This window comes from Colias eurytheme, chromosome 29 (assembly GCF_061535395.1).
Source record: "Colias eurytheme isolate Ceu_HAF_F1 chromosome 29, ilColEury1 Martin Lab GWU primary, whole genome shotgun sequence".
Lineage (NCBI taxonomy): Eukaryota > Metazoa > Arthropoda > Insecta > Lepidoptera > Pieridae > Colias > Colias eurytheme.
In genome coordinates, this window is record NC_143008.1 from 2,745,351 (window position 1) to 2,770,779 (window position 25,429).

A 25,429-nucleotide genomic window follows, 5' to 3' on the forward strand; every position below is an offset into this window, starting at 1 on the left:
AGAGCCTAGCATACACTATTTTCCGATATCATTCATAAAATAGACTGGTCGAGTATTTTACCATTTTTCGATGAAGGAATTCCAGCTCAACACATCAACACACGATCACATCGATGACGACGACGACGACATCAACACATGCATCCCTGACACTTGAGAAAAATAAATACAGGTTTTTTTTCACATGCAGGAAGAATCCGGCTCGAAGGACCTTTATTTGTGTACAGAATGTCCCAGATTTTGTATATCAAATTATGAACGGAACTTATAGTTTTTCTGATACTGATCACGGGAAAAATACTTAAACATCGTCATCATTTTTTCTTGTATTTACCATCTCCGAACTAACTTCGCTCGTTGTGTCTCAAGAAATTATCTCAAACCCAACATTCCATTTTTTATATTACGCCCTTTCTGTGATACCCTGTTTACGACGTCTTGACCCCTCAGTAATGAATTTATTCAAAAAAAGTACAAAGTTGTAAAAACCATAATATATCGAACGCAATATTTATCATCACACAGACACGAATATCTAGCCGAGAGCGCAGAACTAGAGAGCTGGATTCAGGAGCAATATGGCGCTGCTTCGAGCGAGGACTATGGACAGGATTATGAGCATCTTTTGGTGAGGGTTCTTGTATACATATGTGTTAAAAACTGTAGTTAATTTTATGTGAGAAATATGCACGTAAATTTGAGCTTTGTGTCAGTGTGGTAAAACACACATTCCATTGTTTTATTAGATCCAGACTCTGGTTTTACTTGGTTTGTACTGTAAAAAATGCCCTTATCTTTTTTAAAAGAATGTACCAAATTTTGCTCAAATCGAGCAATACTTTTAGTATTAGCAAGATAATAATATGATATTAACGTTTTTTTTAATGACAATACAATCTTTGTTTTATTCGTCATAATATTCGTCATAAATTATTTATTTATTTATGCTCCTAGGTGCTCCGATCCAAATTCGAAGAACTGCGTCATCGCGTAGAAAGCGGTGCGGAGAGATTCAGTCAGTGTGAGGAACTTGCCAAGAAATTATTGGCGTCTAACAGCCCGTATATTGGTGATATTGAAAAACGACAGGAGGCTTTGGGGTGAGGTTCAATTATTTTTTACATTTATTTTTATTTATATTATTTTTATGCATTTTGTTAAAAGAGAAGAAAGATTTGCATTTTCATTGTATTTGAGTAGGTTTTATTGAAATGTTTCTCTATAATTATCGATATGATAATAATAATCGTACACTACTACTGCTTACCTATTGTAACCATAAGCCCGGTATAAATTAGACTGTAGTTATTATCAGATTTTAACTACTTGTCATTAATTCACAAGTGTCCCATTTATTGTCTGTATATGTTACTAAATGAACACAATTTGCACTAAAAACAAGAAAAGTTACAGAAAACAGAGTAATGTTGTCTGACGCGGAAAATTAAAACTGTGTAAAAAAAACAAATGCATTAGCGAGCATGATTTCACGGAAATCCTCTGCTAAAAATTGTAATATGCGGTTACAGAAACTTCCCTTGAAAGACTGTCTTACACTGTATAGTTATATACCTGTCGTTCACAATTAAAAGGCTTACTACTCATGTCATGTGTCATGACACTGTATTATTCCAGTGAATCCTGGCAGCGTCTAGTCGAACAGATCGAATCTCGCGGCCGTCGTCTACACGCAGCTGGCGAGATACACAGATACCACCGCGACGCGGGCGAGTTACTAGCGCGAGCTGCGTCTAGGCGAGCTCGACTGGCTCCACCCCCTCCCCCAAGGGATCTACGAGCTGCGCACGCGCTGCTAAGAGACCATGCGACAGCGGAGAATGATTTGCTAGCGATTGATGCGCAAATGCAGGTATGTACACGTAACTATAGATACGTACATGGATAAACATGTACACGTACACACACATGTGTAAAAGTGTGCGTAAAAATAACCTTCCAAATACTTGTCTCCATACTATTGAGTATTAACAATACAAATAAAGCTTTTTTCAATTTATACAACTTTTTTATCTTATATATAATTAAAAAGACACTAAGCATTTATTTTAATTAAAATTGAATCCGTCTCAAAACTTGTGATCAATATATTTCCAAATAATTCCATAAATGCATGAAAAAATACATTTTTGCAGCACACAATGAATATATATCTAGGAGTACTCTGCAATAATCGCCTAAAATTTTCTCCCTAATACCAAAATATGACCATCACTACCTTCCAGGTGCTCCAAGAAGAAGGCACCCGTCTCCAGAAGCTCTGTCCAGGTGGAAACGAGCAGCAGATAGCGCTCCGCCAACGAGCACTGACTGAGGCCTGGAACAGCTTGCGTGCTGCTGCTGATGAGAGGAAGAAGGCGCTGCATCATCACTATGAGCTGCAGCAGCTGTTATCTGAGGTGAGGGTTATTACTAGCTTTAAAAACTGTTATCTGAGGTATACATATTTTGTGTTATAATTTTGATTGTGTTTGGTTGGGTACTTTTAGCAGGGTCACACCCCGGACACTCCATACAAAATTATCGTTTTGACAGTCACTCTGTAGAGACTGCAAATGTGTGTGTTAACGCTTTATGGTTGGCACATTTGTGACTAGCGTAAAAAAAAATTCGCGTTTTTCTGATGAAATACATCCGTAAACAGCACAATATCTTACCATTTTCTACGAAAAACGATAATCACAAATCCAAAATAATAAAATTACTTTAAGTCAATTTGATTAATGTTGTCAATCTTCGTTGCGTATCGTCCTTGTAGAAAAATGCGGACCATTTTTAGGCTTATCGTGCGGGGTGAGGTAAGTGTTTAATTTTGGCGGGAGGCGGAGAGTGTCCGTTCTGTAGCGTTTAGCTACTATCATGTATTCTGTGGCAGGGTGGACTAATTTCGATAGTCATAATTGCAATTAATGTACTTATTTCGATGATTTCGATTATTCTGTTTGTAATTTATTTCTTCTAGAAAAAAAACCTAGATGATGTATTAAGATTTTTTACTAATTTTTAAAATGTTAATGAAATAAAAACACCAATTATGTCTGAAAAAAAATGGAAGTTTGAACTTCTCGCCTTGTAGAAGATATAATTCATTTACTTAATTAGAATCATAAATCATAATTTTTTAGTAATAGATTGTGTACAAATGAGAAGAAATCTGTTGTTGTACAAAGAACATTCTACCCTTGTTTAAAAAAGAATTTATAATTTTTGCAAACAGTTGATATTCCAAATTTCTGAATCTTAAAACATTATAGAAATGATCACAAAAATATAACAGACAACAGTATGTACTCAAATTAATAGAAATTATCACAAAAATTTCCCAAACTTTACACACTTATTCCCTTCCAGATACGTGACGTAACCTCCTGGTCCTCCGAGCTGCGAGGCCAAATGTCCTCATCCCTCGGCGCCCGCTCAGCGGCCGCTGCGCAAGCGCAACGAGCGCACCATGACGCGTTGCGGGCGGAGATCGATGCGAGAGACGACACGTTCAGAGATGCGCTTGCGCATGGACAGGATCTGGTGGATGCTGGACATCCTGCTGCACAGGTAAGTGGCAATAAATCTGACTAAATCACTGACTAATAGAGCATACCCTGAAGTTTTGTAACGGGAAAACTTTGGACTGACTGACTCATAAAAATATTGATGCGAGTGAAGATACGTTCAAAGATGCGTTAGCTCATGGACAGGATCTGGTGGACGCGGGGCATCCTGCTGCACAGGTAAATGGCAGAAAAACTGAGCTAACATATGTGGCAAAGGACTGAATGACCCTAACTCCGCAGTTTGGTAACAGAGAAATTTTTTTCCTGACTGACTGATGACTTTGTTAACTGTGATCCACAGTTCAAAGTGGTAGTAAGTGAAGTCCCATGTCCCCTAGCGGGCTAAAGGGCAGATGCATTAAACATCTGTTTCACTGATCGATTTTCTTTAGGGACAAGTAGGTGAGCCTTCTGTGTCCTGCCAGAACGAGACATATTTTTTTCGTCTCCACCCGGAATCGAACCCAGGATCGCTCACGCGTCAACCACTGTACCAAGGAGGCGGTCAAAAAGTGGTAGTTAGACATTTTAATTTTGTGCCATGATTATTCTTATAGTGTTCTTTTTGACACTTTATCTTGTCACTTAATGTAACATGTAACGTATAACGAATACGCCTTATCTTTTTTAACTTAACCCATTGAGCCCCAAGCGGCCCGATCGGTCCACGACACAATAGATTTTCTATTGTGTCTGTGGTTCCGGGGCCTGAGTTATTAACTGCGAAAAAAAATTATAATAATATTTTTAAATGTTACAGGAGATAGAAGAACGCTGCTCCGCGCTAGTGGAAGAGCGGGCTCGCCTGCACGCTGCTTGGGCAGCCCGGCAGGTGGCGCTCGACCAGCTGATCGACTGGCACTGCTTCCTGCGCGACGCCAAGCAGCTGCACGACCTGTGCGCTGCTCAGGAGGCCGCGCTCGGTGAGTGCACAGTGCTTACAGGAGATAGAAGAACGCTGCTCCGCGCTAGTGGAAGAGCGGGCTCGCCTGCACGCTGCTTGGGCAGCCCGGCAGGTGGCGCTCGACCAGCTGATCGACTGGCACTGCTTCCTGCGCGACGCCAAGCAGCTGCACGACCTGTGCGCTGCTCAGGAGGCCGCGCTCGGTGAGTGCACAGTGAAAAAGAAGATTAAAAATTAGTTAGGCTCACCAAATTACCACCACCACAGAACAATATCAAAATGAAAAAAAAAACAATGTGCATCCCGTGGGAGTTGGTCAGGCATCCGCCCCGGAATGGCGCGAAAAGATGCGGGTTCGAGTCCCGCCTCGTGATCGAATTTATTCTATTCTTTATAAATTTATACTTTAAATCCAATGCATAATTCGTCTCTTTGAGAGAGATTCATTCATTCATTCATTCATAATTCGTCTCTTTCTTGTTCATTCTAACGTAATTCTCTACTCGTAAAATATTTAAGTGTGGAATGCTAAAATAATGTTTTCCTCAGGTACGGAAATATCGCCAACGCTGAGTGTTGAGGAGGTGGACAATTTGCTGAAAAAACACGAAGCTTTTGAGAAACTTCTCGCGACACAGGTATGACATATCATGACTCATATAATATAAGTACTTGCTTAGTTTAATGTTATTTAAACATGTTAAACTTGAAACTGATCTATTTACACAGAGAGATTTTTATTTCGTTGGTAAAAATCTTATTTACGGTACAAATAAGTTGCCTTTTAAAAAACTGTCAACCCGCAAAATGTCTGTGACTCTGTGCTGGAGCAGAGCCACAGACAGAGTTCCGCTTGTCGATATTTTCTTAATCTATATCTATACTAATATTAAAGAGGAAAGGTTTGTAATTATGTATGTATGTATGTATTTATTTATGTATGGTTTTCATGCATAAACAACTGGACCGATTTTGATAAAATTTGGCACAGACAATCTTTAGACCCTGAGAAAGAACATAGGCTACCTATTATTGCGAAATATGTACCACGGGCGAAGCTGGGGCGGACCGCTAGTTATTAATATAATTAATCCAAAAATATTTATGAAGTCAGCTTTATATGTCTGAACTTAAAAAGCCTTTATGAACAGAATGTTCCAATCCAGACTGCAAATTATTTAATGTCCATTTTATTCTGTCCGCGTTCTTATTTTATTTATCTTTTTATTGATGTATTGGTATGAAGTAAATGATTTATATTTGAATTTTCTCCATTAGGATGAGAAGCTATCCACCCTCAACAGTCATGGCGATAAGTTGCTGCAACAGAACCACGTGGAGAGTCAGCGGATCGCTGACGAGCTGCGTGCAATCAATGAGAGGAGGAAGAAGGTATAATCCTACTTATAATTATTATAATTGCAACAGTATGTTTGTTTGTTTTTTATTCCTTCACCAACTTCACAAACTTACGTACCTACCAATTATGTTGCATATAAAATCGTTGAAAAAATCAATACAAGGCTGGGTCGCATGTCGCCTATCGCTAGAAAAAGGCGAAATAGTCGTGTTCAATATTAATTAAAAAAAAAAAACATTCTTTAATATTTTCACGAATAGGTAACAACAATTCAAACACATTCAACAAATTTTAAACAATCACATCTATACACAACACCGGTGGAAGGTGGTGTATGCTTCTAGTGCGCTTGCGCAGTCAATTTTTTTTTAATGCCCCAATTTCACTCACATTGTAACACTTATTTACACAGTACGATTGCGCTGCTCAATTTTTTTTTTAATAAAGGCCCCAAATTAAACATAAATTTGTAATTTATCTTGAGCAATAAAGCATAAATAAATAAATAAAATATAACTTTTTACACCTCCCCAGCTTTACACAACAGCAGCAGAACGCCGCGAACGTTTACTGCGTGCACGTGCGCGGGCGCAGTTCAGCCGCGACGCGAACGAAGCGAGGGGATGGTTGGCTGATAAACTGGCCATGCTTAATGCACAACATGGTGAGTTAAAAGAGCACACGTGTCCAAAGTAAAACTTCTTTGACAAGATTAAAATCTTTCGGTATTGCCATGACGCGACTATTATTTTAACCTCAACGAACCTTAAAAAAGTTTCACTTCAAAAACGGGGGGAAAAATAAATGTTTTGTGGGTAATCTTAAAATAAGTGTTTAGAAGGTAGAAGGTTAGCAGCGAAGCGAGGGAATGGTTGGCTGATAAGCTGGCCATTCTTAATGCACAACATGGTGAGTTGTCGTGCCAAGATGCAAAGGGGACTCCCCCTTTTCCACTTTTTACTGTGGTGGAAAACGAAGAGAAATAAGTGATCTTTATTTGAACTTCAATGGGATTTATATGTGAAAATTTCTTTAAAGTTAGTAAAAAATGTTCTTATCGTAGTTTTATGTTTGCAAAATTGTGAATATACTACAACAAAAAGTAAGTTTTTTGTTCAACTATGTAAAAAAATCTACCCTATATTTTCTGAATTCATTTATTTGGCATACTTTTTATAAGATATTGTAATCTCTGTGCGGTTATTAAACTGTACGTTTTTAGTCCATTTAAGATTGGTAAAAAGAAATCGTTGAGGAAAATTTTGATTAACAAAATTGACGATTTTCTTCTTATTTCTACTTCAAATTTTCCAGGCGAAGGCACAAGCCTTGAAGACAAGATGAAGCGTCTCCAGAAGCACCAGGCGTTTACCGCCGAGCTGGCTGCGAACAGAGCTCGTCTCCAAGAAGTGGAAGAACTGGCTGAACAGCTGGGACCTGAGAAGGAGGTGGTCCAGGAGCTGCAGCAGCTGAGGGAGGACTGGAGGAAGTTGGAGACAGCTGCTGAAGAGACTGGTAAGGAGGTTTCTATAGATAAAGCTAGAAAATATTAAGAAAATTGATGAAATTCATAGGAAAAAGACTGGAAACAAAGATGAGTAGGCATTTGAAAAGTTTAAAACAAAATTATAAAAGCACGTTTGTGATAAACAACTTTATTTTTCAGATAGAAAATGGAGCTTAGCAGAACTGCTTTTGTAATCTTTATTTAACTAAATTACTTTTCCATTAAAAATATTACAAGTAAAAGAAATTAATTGATTAGGTTATCAAAATTTTATGAATTTAATGTTATTATGTAAATGTTTCCAGGTCGTGGTCTGGAAGAAGCTCAGGATATCCTGGAATTCAACCAACATCTCGACAAAATCGAGGCCTGGATCAGGGACAAGGAAATGATGGTAAGATAACTTAAAAACTTATTTTTATTTCATTTACAAAAAATATTATGAACTCAATGAGAACTCGATAACTACTTTAGTTAAAATAACACTTAAATACAACTAAGGCTGTCTATACGACGATTGGAATTCATTTTACACAATAAAACCACTTCCAAATTCCGTTTCTACGCGAACTATGTCTTCTGCAGTTTATGAAAGCAGGGCCAGAACACAAACAAAAATACACAAAAATATTCTTATTATCCAAGAGTCAGTGTCAACTCTAATCTTTAGTGTATCCAGAATGTTGAATATTTTATGTTAAACCAAAGGACAGTTCTTTGGCATATTATGATAATATACAGTTACATATTTTGTAAAATTAAATTGTAACACTGAAATGATTTAAACGAGCAACTATGGAGTTTCTTGCCGGTTCTTCTCCGTAGATACTGTTTCCGAATCGGTGGTAAATGTTAAAAATATGTATTGTCGTTTCAAAAGTGCTTCTCGAAGAAGTCTAATTGAATAAAATGTTTGAGTTTGAGTTAAATATTTATTAATTAGAGTTTAAATATGTATTTTTCCTCACCAGGTACAAGCAAACGAAGTTGGCCGTGATTACGAGCACTGTAGCGCTCTGCTCCGCAAACTGGACGACTTGGACAGCGACATGCAAGTGGACGATAAGCACGTGCGCAACGTTTGTGCGCTCGCTGATAAACTTTTGAGACAGGTTAGTAGGGAAAAAATAACAAAAAATATGAAAAAAAAATACTTGCATAGGACAGGGCGAGTGTTGACAGGTTGAAACGGTTAGAAAAGTTATAAATGGGCTACAATATCTAGCTTTAAAATGGTTGACATAATAAAGAAAAGGTGTGTTAATATAATAATAATAAAAAAGTGCTTCTAGATCAAGTATAATTGATGTTTGAATTTTGAAAGCACGAGTTCAAATTATATTGGAAAATTTTTCACCAAAATGTTAGCTACGGATAGTCGAGTTCATTCTTTTCATTCAAATAAAATTGCATACTCGACGATATCTTGTTGTAGCCCAAGAACCCACGACGGGCAGATTTTCGTTATTTTATAAAAGTTAAAAGTTTCTCTGTATATCTCCAACACAGGTCGAAACGACCCGCGACTATAGTTTCTATTTATTATTTTTTATTTCTTTTATTTAGCCTTTAACATTAACAATAATATTATTCCAGGGTCCCTCCCAACAAGCGGGCGCAGTCCAAGCCCGTCGCGATGCTTGTCTCTCGAAGTGGCAAGCGCTCAGCGGAGCCCTACAACGGTATAAGGATAGACTGTCCAACGCCCTGCAATTGCACTCGTTTAATAGGTATGGAGTTTGAGTTTAATGGTTGACATTTTTACATTATGAAGAATAATATTTTACATGATACTTTTTTTACTAATCACTACATAGTATAAAACAAAGTCGCTTTTTCTGTACCTATGTATGCTTAAATCTTTAAAACTACGCAACGGATTTTGATGCGTTTTTTTGTAATAGAGTGATTCAAGAGGAAGGTTTGAGTATATATGTAACTAGCGGTCCGCCCCGGGCTTCGCCCGTGCTACATAATATTTACGTTTTCTCTACATAAGAACCATCCTTGCTGTTTCTGTAGTATTGTCTTTGTTATGTGTATTTATGTATTTTCAATGCAATAAAGTATAATAAATAAATAAATAATAAAATCCTCGTACTTCAAGGAATATAATAAAAAAAGAATTATCGAAATCGGTTCAGCCGTTCTCGAGTTATGCGCTTACCAACACATTTTGCGATTCATTTTTATATATAAGAAGATTTATTACGTTTAAGACAAGGTGGGCGAAGCCGCGGGCGGAAAGCTAGTATAATAAAAAAAATTGGAGATTTTCGATCATGTTTGTTATTATTTAGTTCAATATAAAAACATACTTTGATAAGTACACTATTACGGTTTAAAAATTTGCTATATAACTTTGATTTTATCTCTACTAATAAAATGATTCACTTACCCTGTGATTTTAAAAACTATATTTCAAATGTAAGTATAATATATTACGCTCAGGTACATACTATGCATTTTGTGGTCTTTCGATAGTCAGAACTTGACATTCGAGCCATTTACTATCACCACGACGCGTTATGAGCAATTATTTTGCATTATGAGCATTTTTGATATTTTAACGTAACATATTAACCAAAACGGCATTTTAAAACGTATTTTTGTAACTTTTTCATAGATATTTAAGCGTAATACACAACCAAAACGGCATTTAAAAATTATTTTGTATTTTTAACAGGGACGTGGAAGATACATCCGAGCGTATAGCGAAAAAAGCAGCACTCTTCAGTAGCAACGAGCGTGGTAGAGAATTAATGGCTGCGCACGAGTTGAAGCGTCGGCACCAGGCTAGAGCTGCTGAGGCTTCTGCCATTGGAGACAAGATACAAGCTTTGAGGAGCCAGGGGAACACGCTGGCTAAGAGGTGAGAGAGAGAGAAAGGAGAAAGAGATAGAGAGAGTTGTATAGTGGTTATCGAGGGAAATGGTAGCTAATGTGGACGCAGAAACAAATAAAAAAGGTGAAAGAGTGTCAAAAGGGGAATTATAATGTCAAGGCTTGCAAGAAATTAACCTATAAATATGTATATAGATTTTACCATCCACTAGCTGCGCTTCGCGATTTCACCCGCATGGCTCCGCTCCTGTTGATCTTAGCGTCATAATATAATATAGCCTATAGCCTCCCTGGATAAATGGGCTATCTAACACCAGCATTTTTCAAATCGGACCAGTAGTTCCTATTATTAGCGCGTTCGAACAAACAAAAAAGCTCTTCAGCTTTATAATATTAAGTATTCCTAATACTTAAATCTAATTTTAAATTCTCTTCCAGCCAACCCGAGCACGCGTCCGAAATAGCGGACAGTCTACGCGGTCTCGAGGAAGCGTGGGACAAACTGAAAGAATTGGGGGAGAAGAGAAGCGCATTGCTCGACGAAGCGATCGCGGAATATAAGTTCGACGAGAGTCTTAAGGTGAATGAATGAACGAATGAATTATAAAGATATGTGTAATTAATTGTAAGAGATTGTTTAGAATTACCGTGTTATCAAAAATTCTGGAATAGTCTTTTTGCTGTAGAAGAATCCCAAAAAAGCTCTTGTTAACCCGTGACGCGTCCTATGTACAGACGGTTAATCGTAACTCAAAATGGTACTGTAGCGTCCTGCGTAACAACGACTGTTCATAACGCGGCCAATGACTTTGAAGGTCACCTGTAGTTCTTACAAGTGAATGTTTCCAGTATAAAAAATATTTCTCTATGCCTTAAACATTTATAATTCGAATCGACACGACTCCGAGACAGGCAATAGAGACCAAAACCACAAAATAAAAAAAAAAGTGAATCATTGATTGAGTTGCGTCATCGGCCATAGTTTGTGACATTTGTCTTGTTCAACGAATATTTGGATTGTGAATTATGCCGAGAGGAATAATTAGATGAGTGATAATTGAGACGTATATTACTGGAAATTTTACGTAGAATACGTTTATGATATTGGTTTTAGGGATATTTGAAGAATACTCAGTGAAAAAGTGTCTCAACTTTTCAGTGCGGAAGACGCAAAATGGCGCTTTTTTTCTTGTTTGTGAATAATGGAGATTTGTTATTATTCATAGTGAAATACGTTGTGTTAAATGTGTGAAAATATAAGTGAATGTATTTGGCAATCGTGTAGTGATATGAAAACGTGAATATGATCATTTGATGACTCAGCATTATCATGTAAGTGTTAGTATGTAAGCAATTAAAATTAAAACAAAAGAAAATCAATTTTTTATAATTTTATAGAAAAAATATATCGTCATGATTACATTTTTATGCTATAACTAGTTTCTTCCTCTTTCCAAAAATATATCATACATGGCATATAATTATAGAACAATAGGGTAAATAAAATTTTCAAACTCGGTAGTCATAAAAAAGCTAGATTTCGTGAACTCCCTTGACACTATCGGGATCGGTGCCGGCTGTGCGCCGGACGCGTCACGGGTTAATGTCATCCTACGAAAAATAGTTTGAAATTTTAACTTTTTACGATCTAGTACGTTTAATTTAATATCGAGTTTAATTATTTTAATATAACCAATAAAGCTCTTTTACACACATTATAGTTCATATTAAACTGGAGATTCAATTATGTAAATAAAATTTATTAACCTTGTTCATTTACAATACAAGGACATTTATCACAACTTTTTTACATGTCTCAAGTGAATATTGTATTTTATTAACAGGAACTCGACTCATGGGTATCGGAGACTGTCAAACGTATGTCCGGGGCGGAGCCCGAGAGCGTGGCGCACGCTGAAGCCCTACTCGAGATGCATACTGAGAGAAAGGTGAGGGTATCTTCTTAAGTTTATTATAGTATAGGAGCTAGCAACGTTGACAACGTTACTTATCCTCCACGGGGACTCATGTTGATGTAATTTCACTTATTTCGATGACATTTTAATTATTTTGAAATAAAAAATTGCGTATGTCACCTATTTAACAACGAAAGAAACGGCTTGCAATAAAAAAATTATGTCTGATGGATCTATCTAAAGACAAAAGATTAAAAATTACGCGTTAATAAATAACTTTAAATTAAGTATATTTTCCTGTGCGCACTAATAAACGCAACCACTACCGCCAGCCAGACAGCGCGGACTCTAACCGAAATAGCAAGAGAAACAGTATATCAAAAACCCAACTATACTAAAATGACTTTTTTTAAAACGTTACTAGCTCCCGTACCATTATATTTAGTGGAAGTTTAAGTTTAGACGGGATTTTTCCAAGTTTCAAGAATTTTGATGAAGAAGAATGAAGAACATGAATGTTATTATGTTATCACATTAGTGCATTAAATATAAATTATTTAACGATACTGACAGCTTTTCGTATGTTATTATCTCAACGCCATCTTATTTGTTAAAAATCTATTGAATACTATGAATTTGTATCTTAGAATACTTTTTATTTTCAGCTTATCGTTGTCTTAAAAAAATATTAGTTACGACTGACAACAGCTTTGTCGTTTTCAAACTCGATAAAGATTTAGACCTATTATCATATTATTACGTATTGAGAATATTGTGATGAATATTTGTTCCACTTTTAAAGTACCTTCTTCCAACATATAATCGGCAAAATTAGGAAATCCCTTTAGTTTATTTTTACTAATTATTATTAAATTTACAGGCGGAAATAGACGGCCGTAAAAAGGCGTTCGCTACCCTGCAAAAAGAGGCGGAACAATCGAACGTGCCGGAGAAAATCAAGAGAGTTGAGAAACTCTCTTCCAGTCTGGACCAGGCGTGGCTGCAGAGGAAGAACTATTTGACTCAGGTTCGTATTTGTTTATTCATCTTTTATTCATTAAAAGTTGTACAATAAACCATAAACGTAAATAAGACACAAATAGATCTTAATGCACAACCAAAAAATATGAGCTATTCCATTGCATCGAGTCGTACATTCGTTACATTTTAAAAATGATCAGTTTAATAAATTATGTAAATTATGGATGATGTCGGAAAGTTGTATATATGCTCTGTAGCGAAAACATTTCGCTTGCGCGATTCAGAGCGAGGTGTCGCTACAACTAGTTGCCTGGCACACGTAGTTCTAACCTATTGCTCCTTTTACGACTTTTCTCTCAATAAGAAGCTTCCTTGCGCTTTAACAAAAACGTAAAAAATAGCCGAATTGATCGAGCCATTTTGGAGTTCTACGCTTACCGGTGAATCATCTCATTTAGCGATTCATAATTTATGAAATATTTGTATAAATAAACATTTAAAAATAAAATTGATCACGCCCCATGAAACAGTACTTTAGTGTAAGAATATAATAATAAAAGAATTAACTGAATAAGGGCCGATTTTTCAATTATATGTCAACTTGACAAACATATTGCTCTACCCTACTGTTTTTTTTTTCAGAATATGATTCAAGTCCAAGTATTATTTATCTTAAAATTTTTAATTTTAACCAACTTTTAATATTTAGAAATTAAAGAATTTTTAACGGATTTTAAACGCGATTTATTCATTATATCAACTTTTAATAATAATATTATCACACAGGCTCACGAACTACAAGTGCTGAACGAGCAAGCTCGCTTAGTTGAAGACTGGCTGGCGGCTAAAGAGGCATTCCTGAACAATGATGATCTAGGCGAAAATCTTGATGGTGAGTAAGAATTATTATTTTTATTTTTTATTATTACTTATAGTATTATAAGTCAAAATGTGGGGAAAAAAGTAATAAGTATGGATATGTAGTTTTTGTGAGAAAGCCACTGAAATTTAGGAAATATTAAAAATCCAGTTAAATAAAAGATAATCTTTTATAGGTATAATACGAAAGGTAATACTTTTCTAGTGAAGGTAAGGAGTAAAATCTCCCAAGAGTTTTGACGTTTTTTCACTCGATAAAAATGCATAAGTCGATAAATTTTCTTGTATTTCTCTGTTATATTTATTTACTAACATTTTTCGCAGCCGTCGAGACGCTAATCAAGAAGCACATAGAATTCGCCAAACTGCTCGACTCACAAATGGGTCGTGTTGAAGAACTAGAGAAGTTCGGCGGCAGTCTGCTGGGCAAGCGACACCAGGACGCGGAGTATATAGAGACGAGGATAAGGGCGGTGCGGGCGAGGGCCGACAAGTTGAGGGTAGGTGGAGAAATTACATTTTTTTACTAATTATTTAAAATCAGGATGAGTTATAAAATATAATGATACTAGCTGTGCCCGCGGTTTCACCCGTGTGTTTTGAAATACATATAATGATATTTAGAACATTATTATCCAACTAGCTGTGCCCCGCGGTTTCACCCGCGTGACTCCGATCCTTTTTTTCTTAGCATGATGATATATAGCCTATAGCCTTCCTCGATAAATGGGCTAACACCGAAAGAATTTTTCAAATCGGACCAGTCGTTCCTGAGATCAGCGCGTTCAAATAAACAAACAAATAAACTCTTCAGCTTTATTAGTCTTATTTTCCGCTACTGAAAACGAAATTTGCTGACAATTTAACAATAATTAATTTAAAATATTCCAGGAGAGTTGCACCAGCCGAGGCAATAAGCTGGAACAATCGAAGCAACTACATCAATTCGTGCGTGATCTAACACACGAACGGGAATGGATCGAGCTGAAGATGCAGATCGCGAACGATCATAGCTATCGGTGAGTGAATGAATGAATTAATATTTCAGGATAATTTTCACACACGGCACGATCTGATCCCATGCTAAGCTTTCGCTTGTGTTATGGAAACCAGATGGCTGATAAACATACATAAATAATTTTAAATAAATACTAATATAGATCATTAACACCCAGACACAGAGCAAACATCTATGTTCATCACACAAATATTTGCCCCGGGTGGGAATCGAACCCACGACCTCTGGCTTGGAAGGCAGGGCCACTACCAACCAAGCCAACCGGTCAGTCAATAGACAATGAAATGAAATGAATGAACAAATGCATAATTACTGATCCTTTAGTAGCCATTCTTTCAATGAAAAGATGATTTGGACCATTTGTCGCCGTGAAAGGACATGGACAGGTGGAGGAAATATTTTACTTATAAGAATGCTCCTCGCATATACACAACTTTATATGAAGACAGCTATTAGTGTAGATGTTATATTATAGGTGACCGCCTCCACGGTACAGTGGTTGACGCGTGAGCGTAACACCGAGGGGTCCCGGGTTCGATTCCCGGTGGAGACGAAGAAAAAAAAATGTCTCGGTCTGGTAGGACACAGAAGGCTGATCACCTACTTGTCCCTAAAGAAAATAGATCAGTGAAACAGATGTATAATGCATCTGCCCCTTACATGACATGGGACTTCACTTTTTTTTTTCATATGGTGGTAGCACTTTTACAATTTTTCTATTTCCATCAATGATATTAGGATTAACAAAAGTAAGAATGAAAGAAAAGTAGAAAATATTTCACAAAAAATCCAAAATATAGACTGACATTGAATACCTAATTGTTGAAGTTTTTCTAAAAATTGTCCAAGTTTAATTGTAATTGTCTTACCATATCAAAAAAATACATATTTATTTAACAGGGAGCTATCGAATCTTCAATCGAAAATGGAGAAGCAATCTGCATTCGAATCAGAATTGGCAGCGAACAAACGGCGCATCGACGACGTAGCGGCCACGGGAGAGAAATTGATTGGTATGTTTTATTTTGGGTCTGGAATGTTCTAGAACGTTCTATTTTAATTCTGAGACTTTTTTGAGCATGTACTGCTTTGAGTCGTTACTAAATCTATGAAAATGAAAATGAAAATATATCTATTTCATACACACAATTTTCAATTACAGAAAATGGATGAGTCCTCCTAGTAAGTTTAAAAAAACCTGTGTCAGGAGGACTCGCTCTTCCTTAAATAAAGTTTACAAATATAATGTATCAAAGAAAAAAAGACTGTGTTGTCCCGAGCACACTCTTCAGAAGTGAATCTTCTTTGACAAGATTCGAAGATACCAAAATCATCGCCATACTCCATGACGTGACGTTATTGCCATGTCGCGACCTTGAAATTTTACTCTATACGCGCCTAAAGAAGTTTCACAATTATAAGCATCTTGGCATCAGCATCATTTTATGCCCGGCTTCTGCGTTAATAATTAATATTTATGTATTCTAAATTGATACTTTTTTGTATTATTTCAATAACTGTGTAATGTAATGTAACTCTTGTATTTTTATTTTTGCGTAACGGATCTTAGTCGTCCATAAATGTACTTTAAAATTCAATAAAGGATTTTTTTTTTATAATTTCTGTCATAAAAATGGCATCTCTCTTAAGCATAGCTTATTTGTTATAGAATTTAAAACATTAAGGATGCTCAACTATTCCTTCTGTCCTTAAATACATTAAAAACTTTTTTTTCTTACTTTTACTGTTTTTTCTTTTAGAATCGAATCACTATGCGTCGCAGGAGATTGCCAGACATGTGGAAGACTTGGAGAATCTGTGGACTGAATTACAGGTATGTTATATATTTATATTGTAACTTAAAACTATAAAACATAGTTTTATAATACTATTATGTCGTATATTGAGTTATCTACAAAAATTAGAAGCTTGAAATTTTGTGAAAATCTTTAGGAAAATATGTTTCATGTGAATAAGTCGGTTAGAATTTTTAATTATCCATAAAATTTAGTATGTTTTAGTTACTTAAGTTTTTGGTTATCATGATTGTGACTGTGAATAGTTTTTTTTTCGTTAATTGAGAAGAAGCATGATCATTTTATTTCTATAATTTTTTTCATCAAACTAATGCAGCGATGACGGCTTTTTTGTCTCAATAAATTGTGTATTCTTGTTGTTTTATATATTTTGATTGGTTCTATATGAAGTATTATCTTTATCTTTATATCTAAAAGTATACTTATATCCTTTTTCCCCTCTAGCACGCAGCGAAACTCCGCCGCGAACGTTTACAAGAGGCGTACCAAGCGCGCGTGTTCTTGCGCGGCCTCGACGACTTCACCGCGTGGTTGGATGATGTGGAGACTCAGCTGTTGAGCGAGGATCATGGTGAGTGTGGGTTTTATAGGGATACTAGCTGTTCCCCGCGGTTTCATCCGCATTGCTCCGCTCCTGTTGGTCTTAGCGTGATGATATTATAGCCTATAGCCTTCCTCGATAAATGGGCTATCTAACACCGAAAGAATTTTTCAAATCGGACCAGTAGTTCACGAGATTAGCGCGTTCAAACAAACAAACTCTTCAGCTTTATAATATTAGTATAGATATGGGGAAATATGGCATTTTTCCCCATATAACAGGCTTAGAGGGGAAAATAAGCCTTGTTCCATTTAGAACGCGACAAAACTGCACCATGTGGCTCGATGACATCAAAAATATATTTTTCCCCCATATGACATTCTTAGAGGAGGGAATGGGCCTTTTTTTTTCATGTAGAATGTGGCTGCACCGCGTCGATGATGTCAAAAATCGGTTTTTGAGCGAGGACGGTGGTAAGTGTGGGTTTTTTTGTGATAGATGGGAAAAAATGCCTTCTTTTCCCATATGACATGCTTTGAGGAGAGAAAATGCCCGTTTTTCCCATGCATGACATGCCAAAACTCAAGCTTTCCAAGAGGCGTACTATGCGCGCGTATTTGTACTTGGTTACGGCTAATTTAAAAAAAATATGAGTTATCTAAATTTGATTCAGGAGCCTTTTTAAAAGAAGATTGTACTACAGCTTCAATTTATTATTATATTTTTTAATAAATCGTTGTATCTATTTTTTATTTGGATTTTGAAATTGGACAACTTTCCCGAAAAAAACTGTATTCTTTTACGCAACTAATTATTATTTTTTTAAACATATTTTTTTGTCCAATAACAGGCAAAGATCTATCATCAGTGTGCGCATTGCTCAAGAAGCACGCGCGTCTCGAGCAAGCGGTCGCGAGTAAATCGGAAGTTGCGACACAGTTGGCCGACACCGCGACACACCTGGCCGACACTGGCCACTTTATGTCGCAAGAGATATTGGATAAAACGGAGCAGGCCGTTAAACGGTAAGTTTGGTTGTATAAAATAGTGGTAAAGACAAAAGTTGCGACAAAATTTGCCGACACACAATCATCTTGCCGACACTGGCCACTTTATGTTGCAAGAGATATTGGATACTGCAAGAATCAATTTTTGTAAAGGGACTAAATACATGAAATCTTCAAATATTCGTCCCACAAAATATGTACTACTTCAAATTCAAATTCAAAATTCAAATCAAATTTCCAGCTACCGTCAACTACAAGAACCGATACAAATTCGACGAGATAATTTAGAAGATGCTGCGCTTTTGCACCGATGGGAGAGAGACGCTGATGAAGAATTGCATTGGTATGTGTTAAACTTATAACCGACTTGTAAAAAGGGAGGGTAAAAGAGGATAATTTTGTATGCACGTAGAATTATTTATGATATCGGGAATTTTGAGTAGAAATAAAGAACTACATTGGTATATTTTAACCGACGTGTAGAAAGGAGGGTGGGAGTTTAAATAGTGTAGGTGTCAGTGTGACACTTAAACAAGTTTTTTGAAGTGAAACTTCTTTAGACGCGTTGAGAGTAAAAATTCAAGGTCGCGTCATAGCAATATAGTCATGTCATAGAGAAGCTTTGAATCTTGCCAAAGAAGTTTTACTTCTGACACGTGTGTTCGGCACACACGCTCTTTCTTATCTTTCCTAAACAACCTACCTTCAATATATTTATTAGTACACAATTTTCAACCTTATTTCCTACCACTTAAGGTTGAAAGAACGCGAACCAGCAGTTCGCTCAGAAGAGATGGGAGCCACGCTGCCTGAAGCACAAGCGTTGCTGAAGAAACATTCGGCTTTGGAGGCTGAGATTATTGCACGGTGAGTTAGTTTTTATTACTGTATTAGAATGCTAGGTGTTTAGATTGTATGATTATACTAGAAAAAGTTAAATTTTTAATTTACGAAAAATATTGTTTGTGATTTAAAATAAATTTGGTTTAAATATCGAAAAATAATGTATTTTGACAATGTAATGGAAAAGGTTATTAAAATCATAAAAATAAAACAGTTGTGAGCCATAAATTCTAATTGAAAATATGAAACTTTTCCAACTAGTCAAAATGAAAACAGTATGCAGTCGCGCTTTATTTAATTTGAATATTGTAATCCCTTCCAATTAGCCTTATTTTTAAGATTTAAAGGCCTGATTATGAAACTAGTCAAGTAATGCGGTGTGCGGTCTCGCTTCAAGAGAGTATTTTTTTTCTGTGTTTCACAAGTTCAAATACGCTTTAGTCAACTTTGAATTTTGAATATCCTCTTTTCTTGCAGCGAGTCCACAATAAACTTTCTTTTATAAACACGCAGTATTCCAAATTTGAGCCATTCTTTCAGCGAATCAACAATAAACGCAGTATGCAGTCGTGCTTTAGCGCTCGCACGGCGCGGTCACTTTGCCGGCGGAGCGTTAGAAGCAAGTTCGCGTGATCTGAAGAATTCACTCAAGAACCTGATGGACGCGGCCGCTTTGAGGTCCACTGCGTTGAAGGAACGGGTGCATTCGTTGCAGGTATGTTTTAATAAAAAAATAGGGGGATTATATAAGAAATAATAGTAAAAGTAGAAGAAAACAGACATGTGGGACGTGGGTTTTGTTTTACAGGATGAGATGTGAAATGCATGTACGTTGTGGAATTTCTCCCACTACCTACCATATTTCTACCGTTTTCTAGTGATTTATTGTTTTCTTGAGAACCTTTTTTAATTGAATCCTAACCAAAAATATTTTAATCTGTGCTTGACAAAAGATAATTTAAAGAATTTTAATGATCATATGCACAGTAAATTTCTCATACTTGTGAATCACACCAAAATTGAAAAAACTAAGATCCAATCTACATTACAGCTGCTCTCAGAAATGTGGGAAGCGGAAGCGTGGTTAGCGGAAAGAAAGAGTGCCCTCTCGGGAGGAGATACGGGAAGAGATGAGGAGTCTGTGCTCAGTTTGGTGCGGAGGCTGGAGGCTCAGCAGAGGGAACTGGCTGCTTTCCTACCTTCTGTTACTAGGCTGGAAAAGGCTGCTCAGGTAAGGAAAAGATTTCATAATTAAAGGGGTTATACCTATATTAAGAAGAGCTGGAACGTCAACACATTTACACATTGCACATGTTAGCCCGGGAGATACTGACACAAAATTTCGGGTCATTTGTAACAGGATGGCGGTCTAGAGGGGTCTTAGTACGCAATGACAAAAAGAAAAATGATGGTCAGTGGGCGTTATTTTATTTTTTATTTATTTTATTGTTTTTTTTTTTAATCAACGCATCGCGTCGGTATGGGGGGCTGTAAGTTACACCGGAAAAGTATGGCATGACACTACCGCCTACATCTTTTTTATGGGCTATCGGTAAATTCTAAAATTTTTGTGTTACAAATCGTTTAACTTTCGCTATTTATCCGACGAGTTCGACTAACGCCCACGCGACTAGTCCGCCGGTACCAGCGTTCTGACCATCATTTTTCTTTTTGTCATTGCGTAATAAGACCCCTGTAGAACCGCCATTCTGTTACAAATGACTCGAAATTTTGTGTCAGTATCTCCCGGCCTATGTGTAGCTTTTATTTTGCAATTGTTTATAAATACAGGGTGATGTGTGTAGTACGAATATCTAAAAATCTATGAAGAATTTTGTGATACAGTAAATGAAAGAATTTGATTTTGAATAAGAAAACGTCCGTTATTTAAATCATTATCAAAATAACCATCCGTGTGTTGGGAGTGAGCGAACACGTGTTATTTGTATTGTTTTTATGACCTGAAATTTAATTATTATTTGATAATTGAATGATTATTAATTCTTTTATCCAATTGATTATTATTAGAATAAATAATTAAGTTCATCAATTGATTTACTTTTAAATTATAATTTTACAGGTAAATTATGAGAGCTTTCATAAATTTTATATTTGCATATATTTATCTACAACGCACCATTTTACAATTCAAGTCTAAAATGAAACTAGAGTCGCATTTATTTTTGAACATACTCTAAGTGAAATTGCATAAGTGTGAGTACTGTGAACATGCCAGCTTTCCTTAATTGACCGATAGTAGAAAAGATATCGGGAATAACGATTGCAGAAAAGAGACGATAACGATTTGGACTGACAGGCGTTTTTAATGGGAGATAGATTGAAAGATCTTAAACGTATTCTTACTATGTGTCACTTGACTGTAGAATGTCGCTCAGTTAAGGAAAAGTTTTCTTAACAAAATAACCAAATGGTTAGAGGAAAAGACGCAGTAAATAGGAATTGCAGAGAAGAGAGGATAAAAGTTAACAGGAGTTGGACTGACAGGCGTTTAATTTGACAACTTATCTATATGTCTTAAACTTATTTTTAAACAGTCTTTATGTTTGAAAATGTCAGTTAGGTAAAGAAATAGGAAAGCATGTAGCTTTACAGTGACTGGATAAGAAAAATATTACTTAGTTTATTTTTATTCAGGAACGCGTGAACGAAGATGACGTAGTCAAAAAGAAGATGGAAGAACTGAAAGAGATGTGCGAAGAGATCAAACTTCTCTCCGCCAAGCGGCAGCAAAGGTTGCAACAGAGCTTGAAGTACTTCAAGTGAGTATATACTAGGTTTAGCGCGTGGTTTTGCGTGATAAATACATCATGGTAATGAGGAAGAAATCAGTATATGTCATTATAAGTTGGTGTTGCAAAATTTAACGTTAATCGGTTTAAAAGGACACAATAATATGGACTTCAAGCATGATCGTGATTAGCTAGACGTATTTCTTTATATTCAAACAAATTGGTGAAATACTATTATCTGCTAGAGAAAGAATGCACTAGAAAGTTCGCTACTGCGGCCAACGACGCTACCAAAATTGTTTTAGAAGACCTTTGCAGTAGGATTCATATTAATCGTAGTAAGATATAGAATAGCTTGTATACATTACTTGCATAGGCTTCATAAATTTTAGCTCTCGGGATTTTTGTTTTCATAATAATAATAATTCTTTAGTGTTTCATTTTACGCGAGTATTATATATTTAGAAAATTTTATTTCTAAAATTATAATTCTTGTTTGTGTGTGTGTTCTCCAAAATGTTACTCCATTTTTTATTAAACATACCAATTACAACATAATTTAATAACAAAATATCCCCCTAGATTCGTGCAAGAATGCGAAGAGGTACAAGAATGGATCAGCGAGCAAATGACGGTAGCAGCGAGTGAGGAGTATGGCCTTGATGTTGAACACGTGGACACGTTGCAACAGGCTTTTGATAACTTTTTGCAACAGTTGAACGGTGAGTTTTTCAAATTAAATTACTTACGGCATGCGGTGCCGCCCGGCCTTCGCAAAGTAGGTTCATATCAGTCGTTCCTGATATTAACGCGTTAATACAAAAAAAACTCTTCAAATTTACATTATTTGTCTAGACAAAAAACACCATCTCTAGAGATGGTGTTTTTTTGCCCGTCGCATTTTTTGAAAATTTAATACATATTATATTATTATGATTTTTAGATGAAAAAAATCCGTAGATACTTAGGAAACTTAGGAGACTAAAGAAATAGTTTCATTGGCTACTATAATGAATGAAAATTGTGTATAACGTAACATTTTAATCAATACATAATAGATTTTGTAATTCTTCTCTTAAATATAATTACAATGCCATTATTTTCGTTACAAAGGTTCTATTAGGGTCAAAAAATTCCCCAAAAATATTTTTTGACCATTATTATGTACCTATTATCTCCACAGCAAGTGAAGGCCGCATAGAAGCGGTGTGCGAAGCGGGCACAGCACTTCTAGAAGAGAACACGCCAGAAGCGGACAGAGTGAAACAGAAGATTGAAGATATACGTGGGCTGTGGGATGATCTGAAGGAGTTGGCTGTTGCTAGGCAGGAGGTGGGTTTTTATTACTATTTTAAGAAAATGTTTATGTATTTATGTACATAATATGTTTTATCCCGTCTCGTGATCGAACTTTAAAAAATTATAATCTTATATATAAAAATGAATCGCAAAATGTGTTGGTAAGCGCATAACTCGAGAACGGCTGAACCGATTTCGATAATTCTTTTTTTATTATATTCCTTGAAGTACGAGGATGGTTCTTATGTAGAGAAAACGTAAATATGTACCACGGGCGAAGCCGGGGCAGACCGCTAGTAAGCCATAAAACTAAAATATCAAATTCAAATGTTTATGTTGCGAAAAGTGTGTTTGTATTAGTTCGTTTGGGGTTGTGAAAAAATAAGAGTTAATGTGTGTAAATTTCACTTGATAATTAGAAGAACTGTTAATTCGTAATAATTTATTATTTTCTTTTTTCTATGTGAGAATGTCGAGGTAAAATCAAAGATTCAGATTACAAGGAAAATTTAAAAATTATACATTCAAATATGGAATATTATTTCTAAAGTTGAATTTCTCCAAATTGAATTTAAATCTTGAGTTGATTTTTATAATTCGAAACTTCATATCACACATACAATTTCAAATATTTCATTGTTCTACGCAATTTAAGACCTCTGAAATTTAAATAACTACCACATACTACTATTAATTACCACATACGGCTTTTACCCGTAGGGGGTCCATATAGAAACCTAACGAGTACTTAACCTTACTAAATTAAATTATAAACTAGATTAGTATCTAAATTGTTCTACAATGTACTCAAACTGTAATTGTAACTAAAATTGTATATTCTTATGGAACAAATAAAGCTTTATTTTATTTATTTATTTTTATTTTACTACTATTAATTACCATTTATTCCAGGCACTAGCCGGCGCTCGTCAAGTGCACGAATTCGATCGTTCCGCGGAAGAAACACTCGCGTGGGTCGCAGAGAAGGAAGCTACATTACAGCTTCTCCGCGAAATACACCAGCTCAAAGCGCTTGCAGCTGACGTTGATGCTATTAGAGAGAAGCACAAGCATTTGAGGAATGAAGCTGATAGGTAAGTGGGGAAAACTTTAGTCAAAAGGGGGGAAAGCTTGTTACAAAAGGGGGCAGCTGTTTCGTGAAATACACCAGCTCAAAGCGCTTGCAGCTGATGTTGATGCTATAAGAGAGAAGCACAAGCATTTGAGGAATGAAGCTGATAGGTAAGAGGGGGGAAGAGCTTGTTTAAAAAGGAGGGGAAAGTTTGCTGCAAAAGGGGGAGTTACAATTTGATTGTTACAAAAGAGTAATGGGGGAAGAGCTTGTTTTCAAGTGGGGATTTTCCAAATATAGCCAGAGAACGAGGAGCAGCAGCAACTAAAAATCTCATTATTTATTCATTTAAACTTATTTGAAATTTTTCCAGATTTAACTTAATTAATTTTATCATTTGAGCGGTGATTGTACTATAGGTGCTCTAGTGTATTATGTGTGTTATTGATTTTTTTTTCTGTTTATAAATTACTAGCTGTGCCCTGCGGTTTTACCCGCAGTGCTCCACTCCTGTTGGTTTTAGCATGATGATATATAGCCTTATAGCCTTCCTCGACACGATGGGCTATCTAACACGGAAAGATTTTTTCATATCGGACCGATTCAAACAAACAAACAAACATTAAACTCTTCATCTTTATAATATTAGTATGCATTTGTCCAGATTTTACTAATTTTTATTTTCCCCACATTATATCTCCCACAGACTCGGCGCAGCATTCCCAGACGCGAAAGAACACGTACAAGCAAAATTAGAAGACGTTTCAGACGCTTTACATGCGTTAGAAGGTAGTGCAGCCCGATGTGACCAGCAGCTGCAGCTAGCCGGCCAGTTACAAGCGTACTTCGACACTTATCAGGAGCTCATGTGAGTGTTATTATGTGCATTTTGGTGTTAAACATCTATAGGCGCACTTTAAACCACACATACAAGTGAAACTGAAAGACGTATTAGACGCTTTAGAGATATATTAGAAGGTAGTGCAGCCCGATGTGACCAGCAGCTGCAGCTAGCCGGCCAGTTACAAGCGTACTTCGACACTTATCAGGAGCTCATGTGAGTATAATTTAGTATTTTGGATGTTAAACATCTATAGGCGCACGTGAAACCATATTTTCAAG

General features: G+C 36.2%; 1 protein-coding gene across 1 annotated transcript in view; it reads left to right on the forward strand.

Annotated features, from left to right (window-relative positions):
* Positions 1 to 25,429, forward strand: part of kst (spectrin beta chain, non-erythrocytic 5 kst) — a 111,995-nt gene that overhangs the window by 70,317 nt on the left and 16,249 nt on the right. The window contains exons 39-71 of the mRNA XM_090118318.1: positions 526 to 628; positions 955 to 1,100; positions 1,636 to 1,870; positions 2,244 to 2,417; positions 3,370 to 3,570; positions 4,330 to 4,492; positions 5,023 to 5,111; positions 5,752 to 5,865; positions 6,368 to 6,497; positions 7,148 to 7,348; positions 7,646 to 7,734; positions 8,312 to 8,452; positions 8,937 to 9,070; positions 10,027 to 10,212; positions 10,623 to 10,764; positions 12,029 to 12,133; positions 12,981 to 13,127; positions 13,868 to 13,973; positions 14,285 to 14,460; positions 14,852 to 14,979; positions 15,879 to 15,991; positions 16,739 to 16,812; positions 17,240 to 17,366; positions 18,187 to 18,361; positions 18,585 to 18,686; positions 19,100 to 19,210; positions 19,727 to 19,901; positions 20,238 to 20,417; positions 21,842 to 21,966; positions 22,519 to 22,658; positions 23,120 to 23,268; positions 24,148 to 24,329; positions 25,014 to 25,175. Coding sequence (XP_089974444.1) covers positions 526 to 628; positions 955 to 1,100; positions 1,636 to 1,870; positions 2,244 to 2,417; positions 3,370 to 3,570; positions 4,330 to 4,492; positions 5,023 to 5,111; positions 5,752 to 5,865; positions 6,368 to 6,497; positions 7,148 to 7,348; positions 7,646 to 7,734; positions 8,312 to 8,452; positions 8,937 to 9,070; positions 10,027 to 10,212; positions 10,623 to 10,764; positions 12,029 to 12,133; positions 12,981 to 13,127; positions 13,868 to 13,973; positions 14,285 to 14,460; positions 14,852 to 14,979; positions 15,879 to 15,991; positions 16,739 to 16,812; positions 17,240 to 17,366; positions 18,187 to 18,361; positions 18,585 to 18,686; positions 19,100 to 19,210; positions 19,727 to 19,901; positions 20,238 to 20,417; positions 21,842 to 21,966; positions 22,519 to 22,658; positions 23,120 to 23,268; positions 24,148 to 24,329; positions 25,014 to 25,175 — 4,725 coding nt within the window. The remainder of the gene's footprint in view (positions 1 to 525; positions 629 to 954; positions 1,101 to 1,635; positions 1,871 to 2,243; positions 2,418 to 3,369; positions 3,571 to 4,329; positions 4,493 to 5,022; positions 5,112 to 5,751; positions 5,866 to 6,367; positions 6,498 to 7,147; positions 7,349 to 7,645; positions 7,735 to 8,311; positions 8,453 to 8,936; positions 9,071 to 10,026; positions 10,213 to 10,622; positions 10,765 to 12,028; positions 12,134 to 12,980; positions 13,128 to 13,867; positions 13,974 to 14,284; positions 14,461 to 14,851; positions 14,980 to 15,878; positions 15,992 to 16,738; positions 16,813 to 17,239; positions 17,367 to 18,186; positions 18,362 to 18,584; positions 18,687 to 19,099; positions 19,211 to 19,726; positions 19,902 to 20,237; positions 20,418 to 21,841; positions 21,967 to 22,518; positions 22,659 to 23,119; positions 23,269 to 24,147; positions 24,330 to 25,013; positions 25,176 to 25,429) is intronic.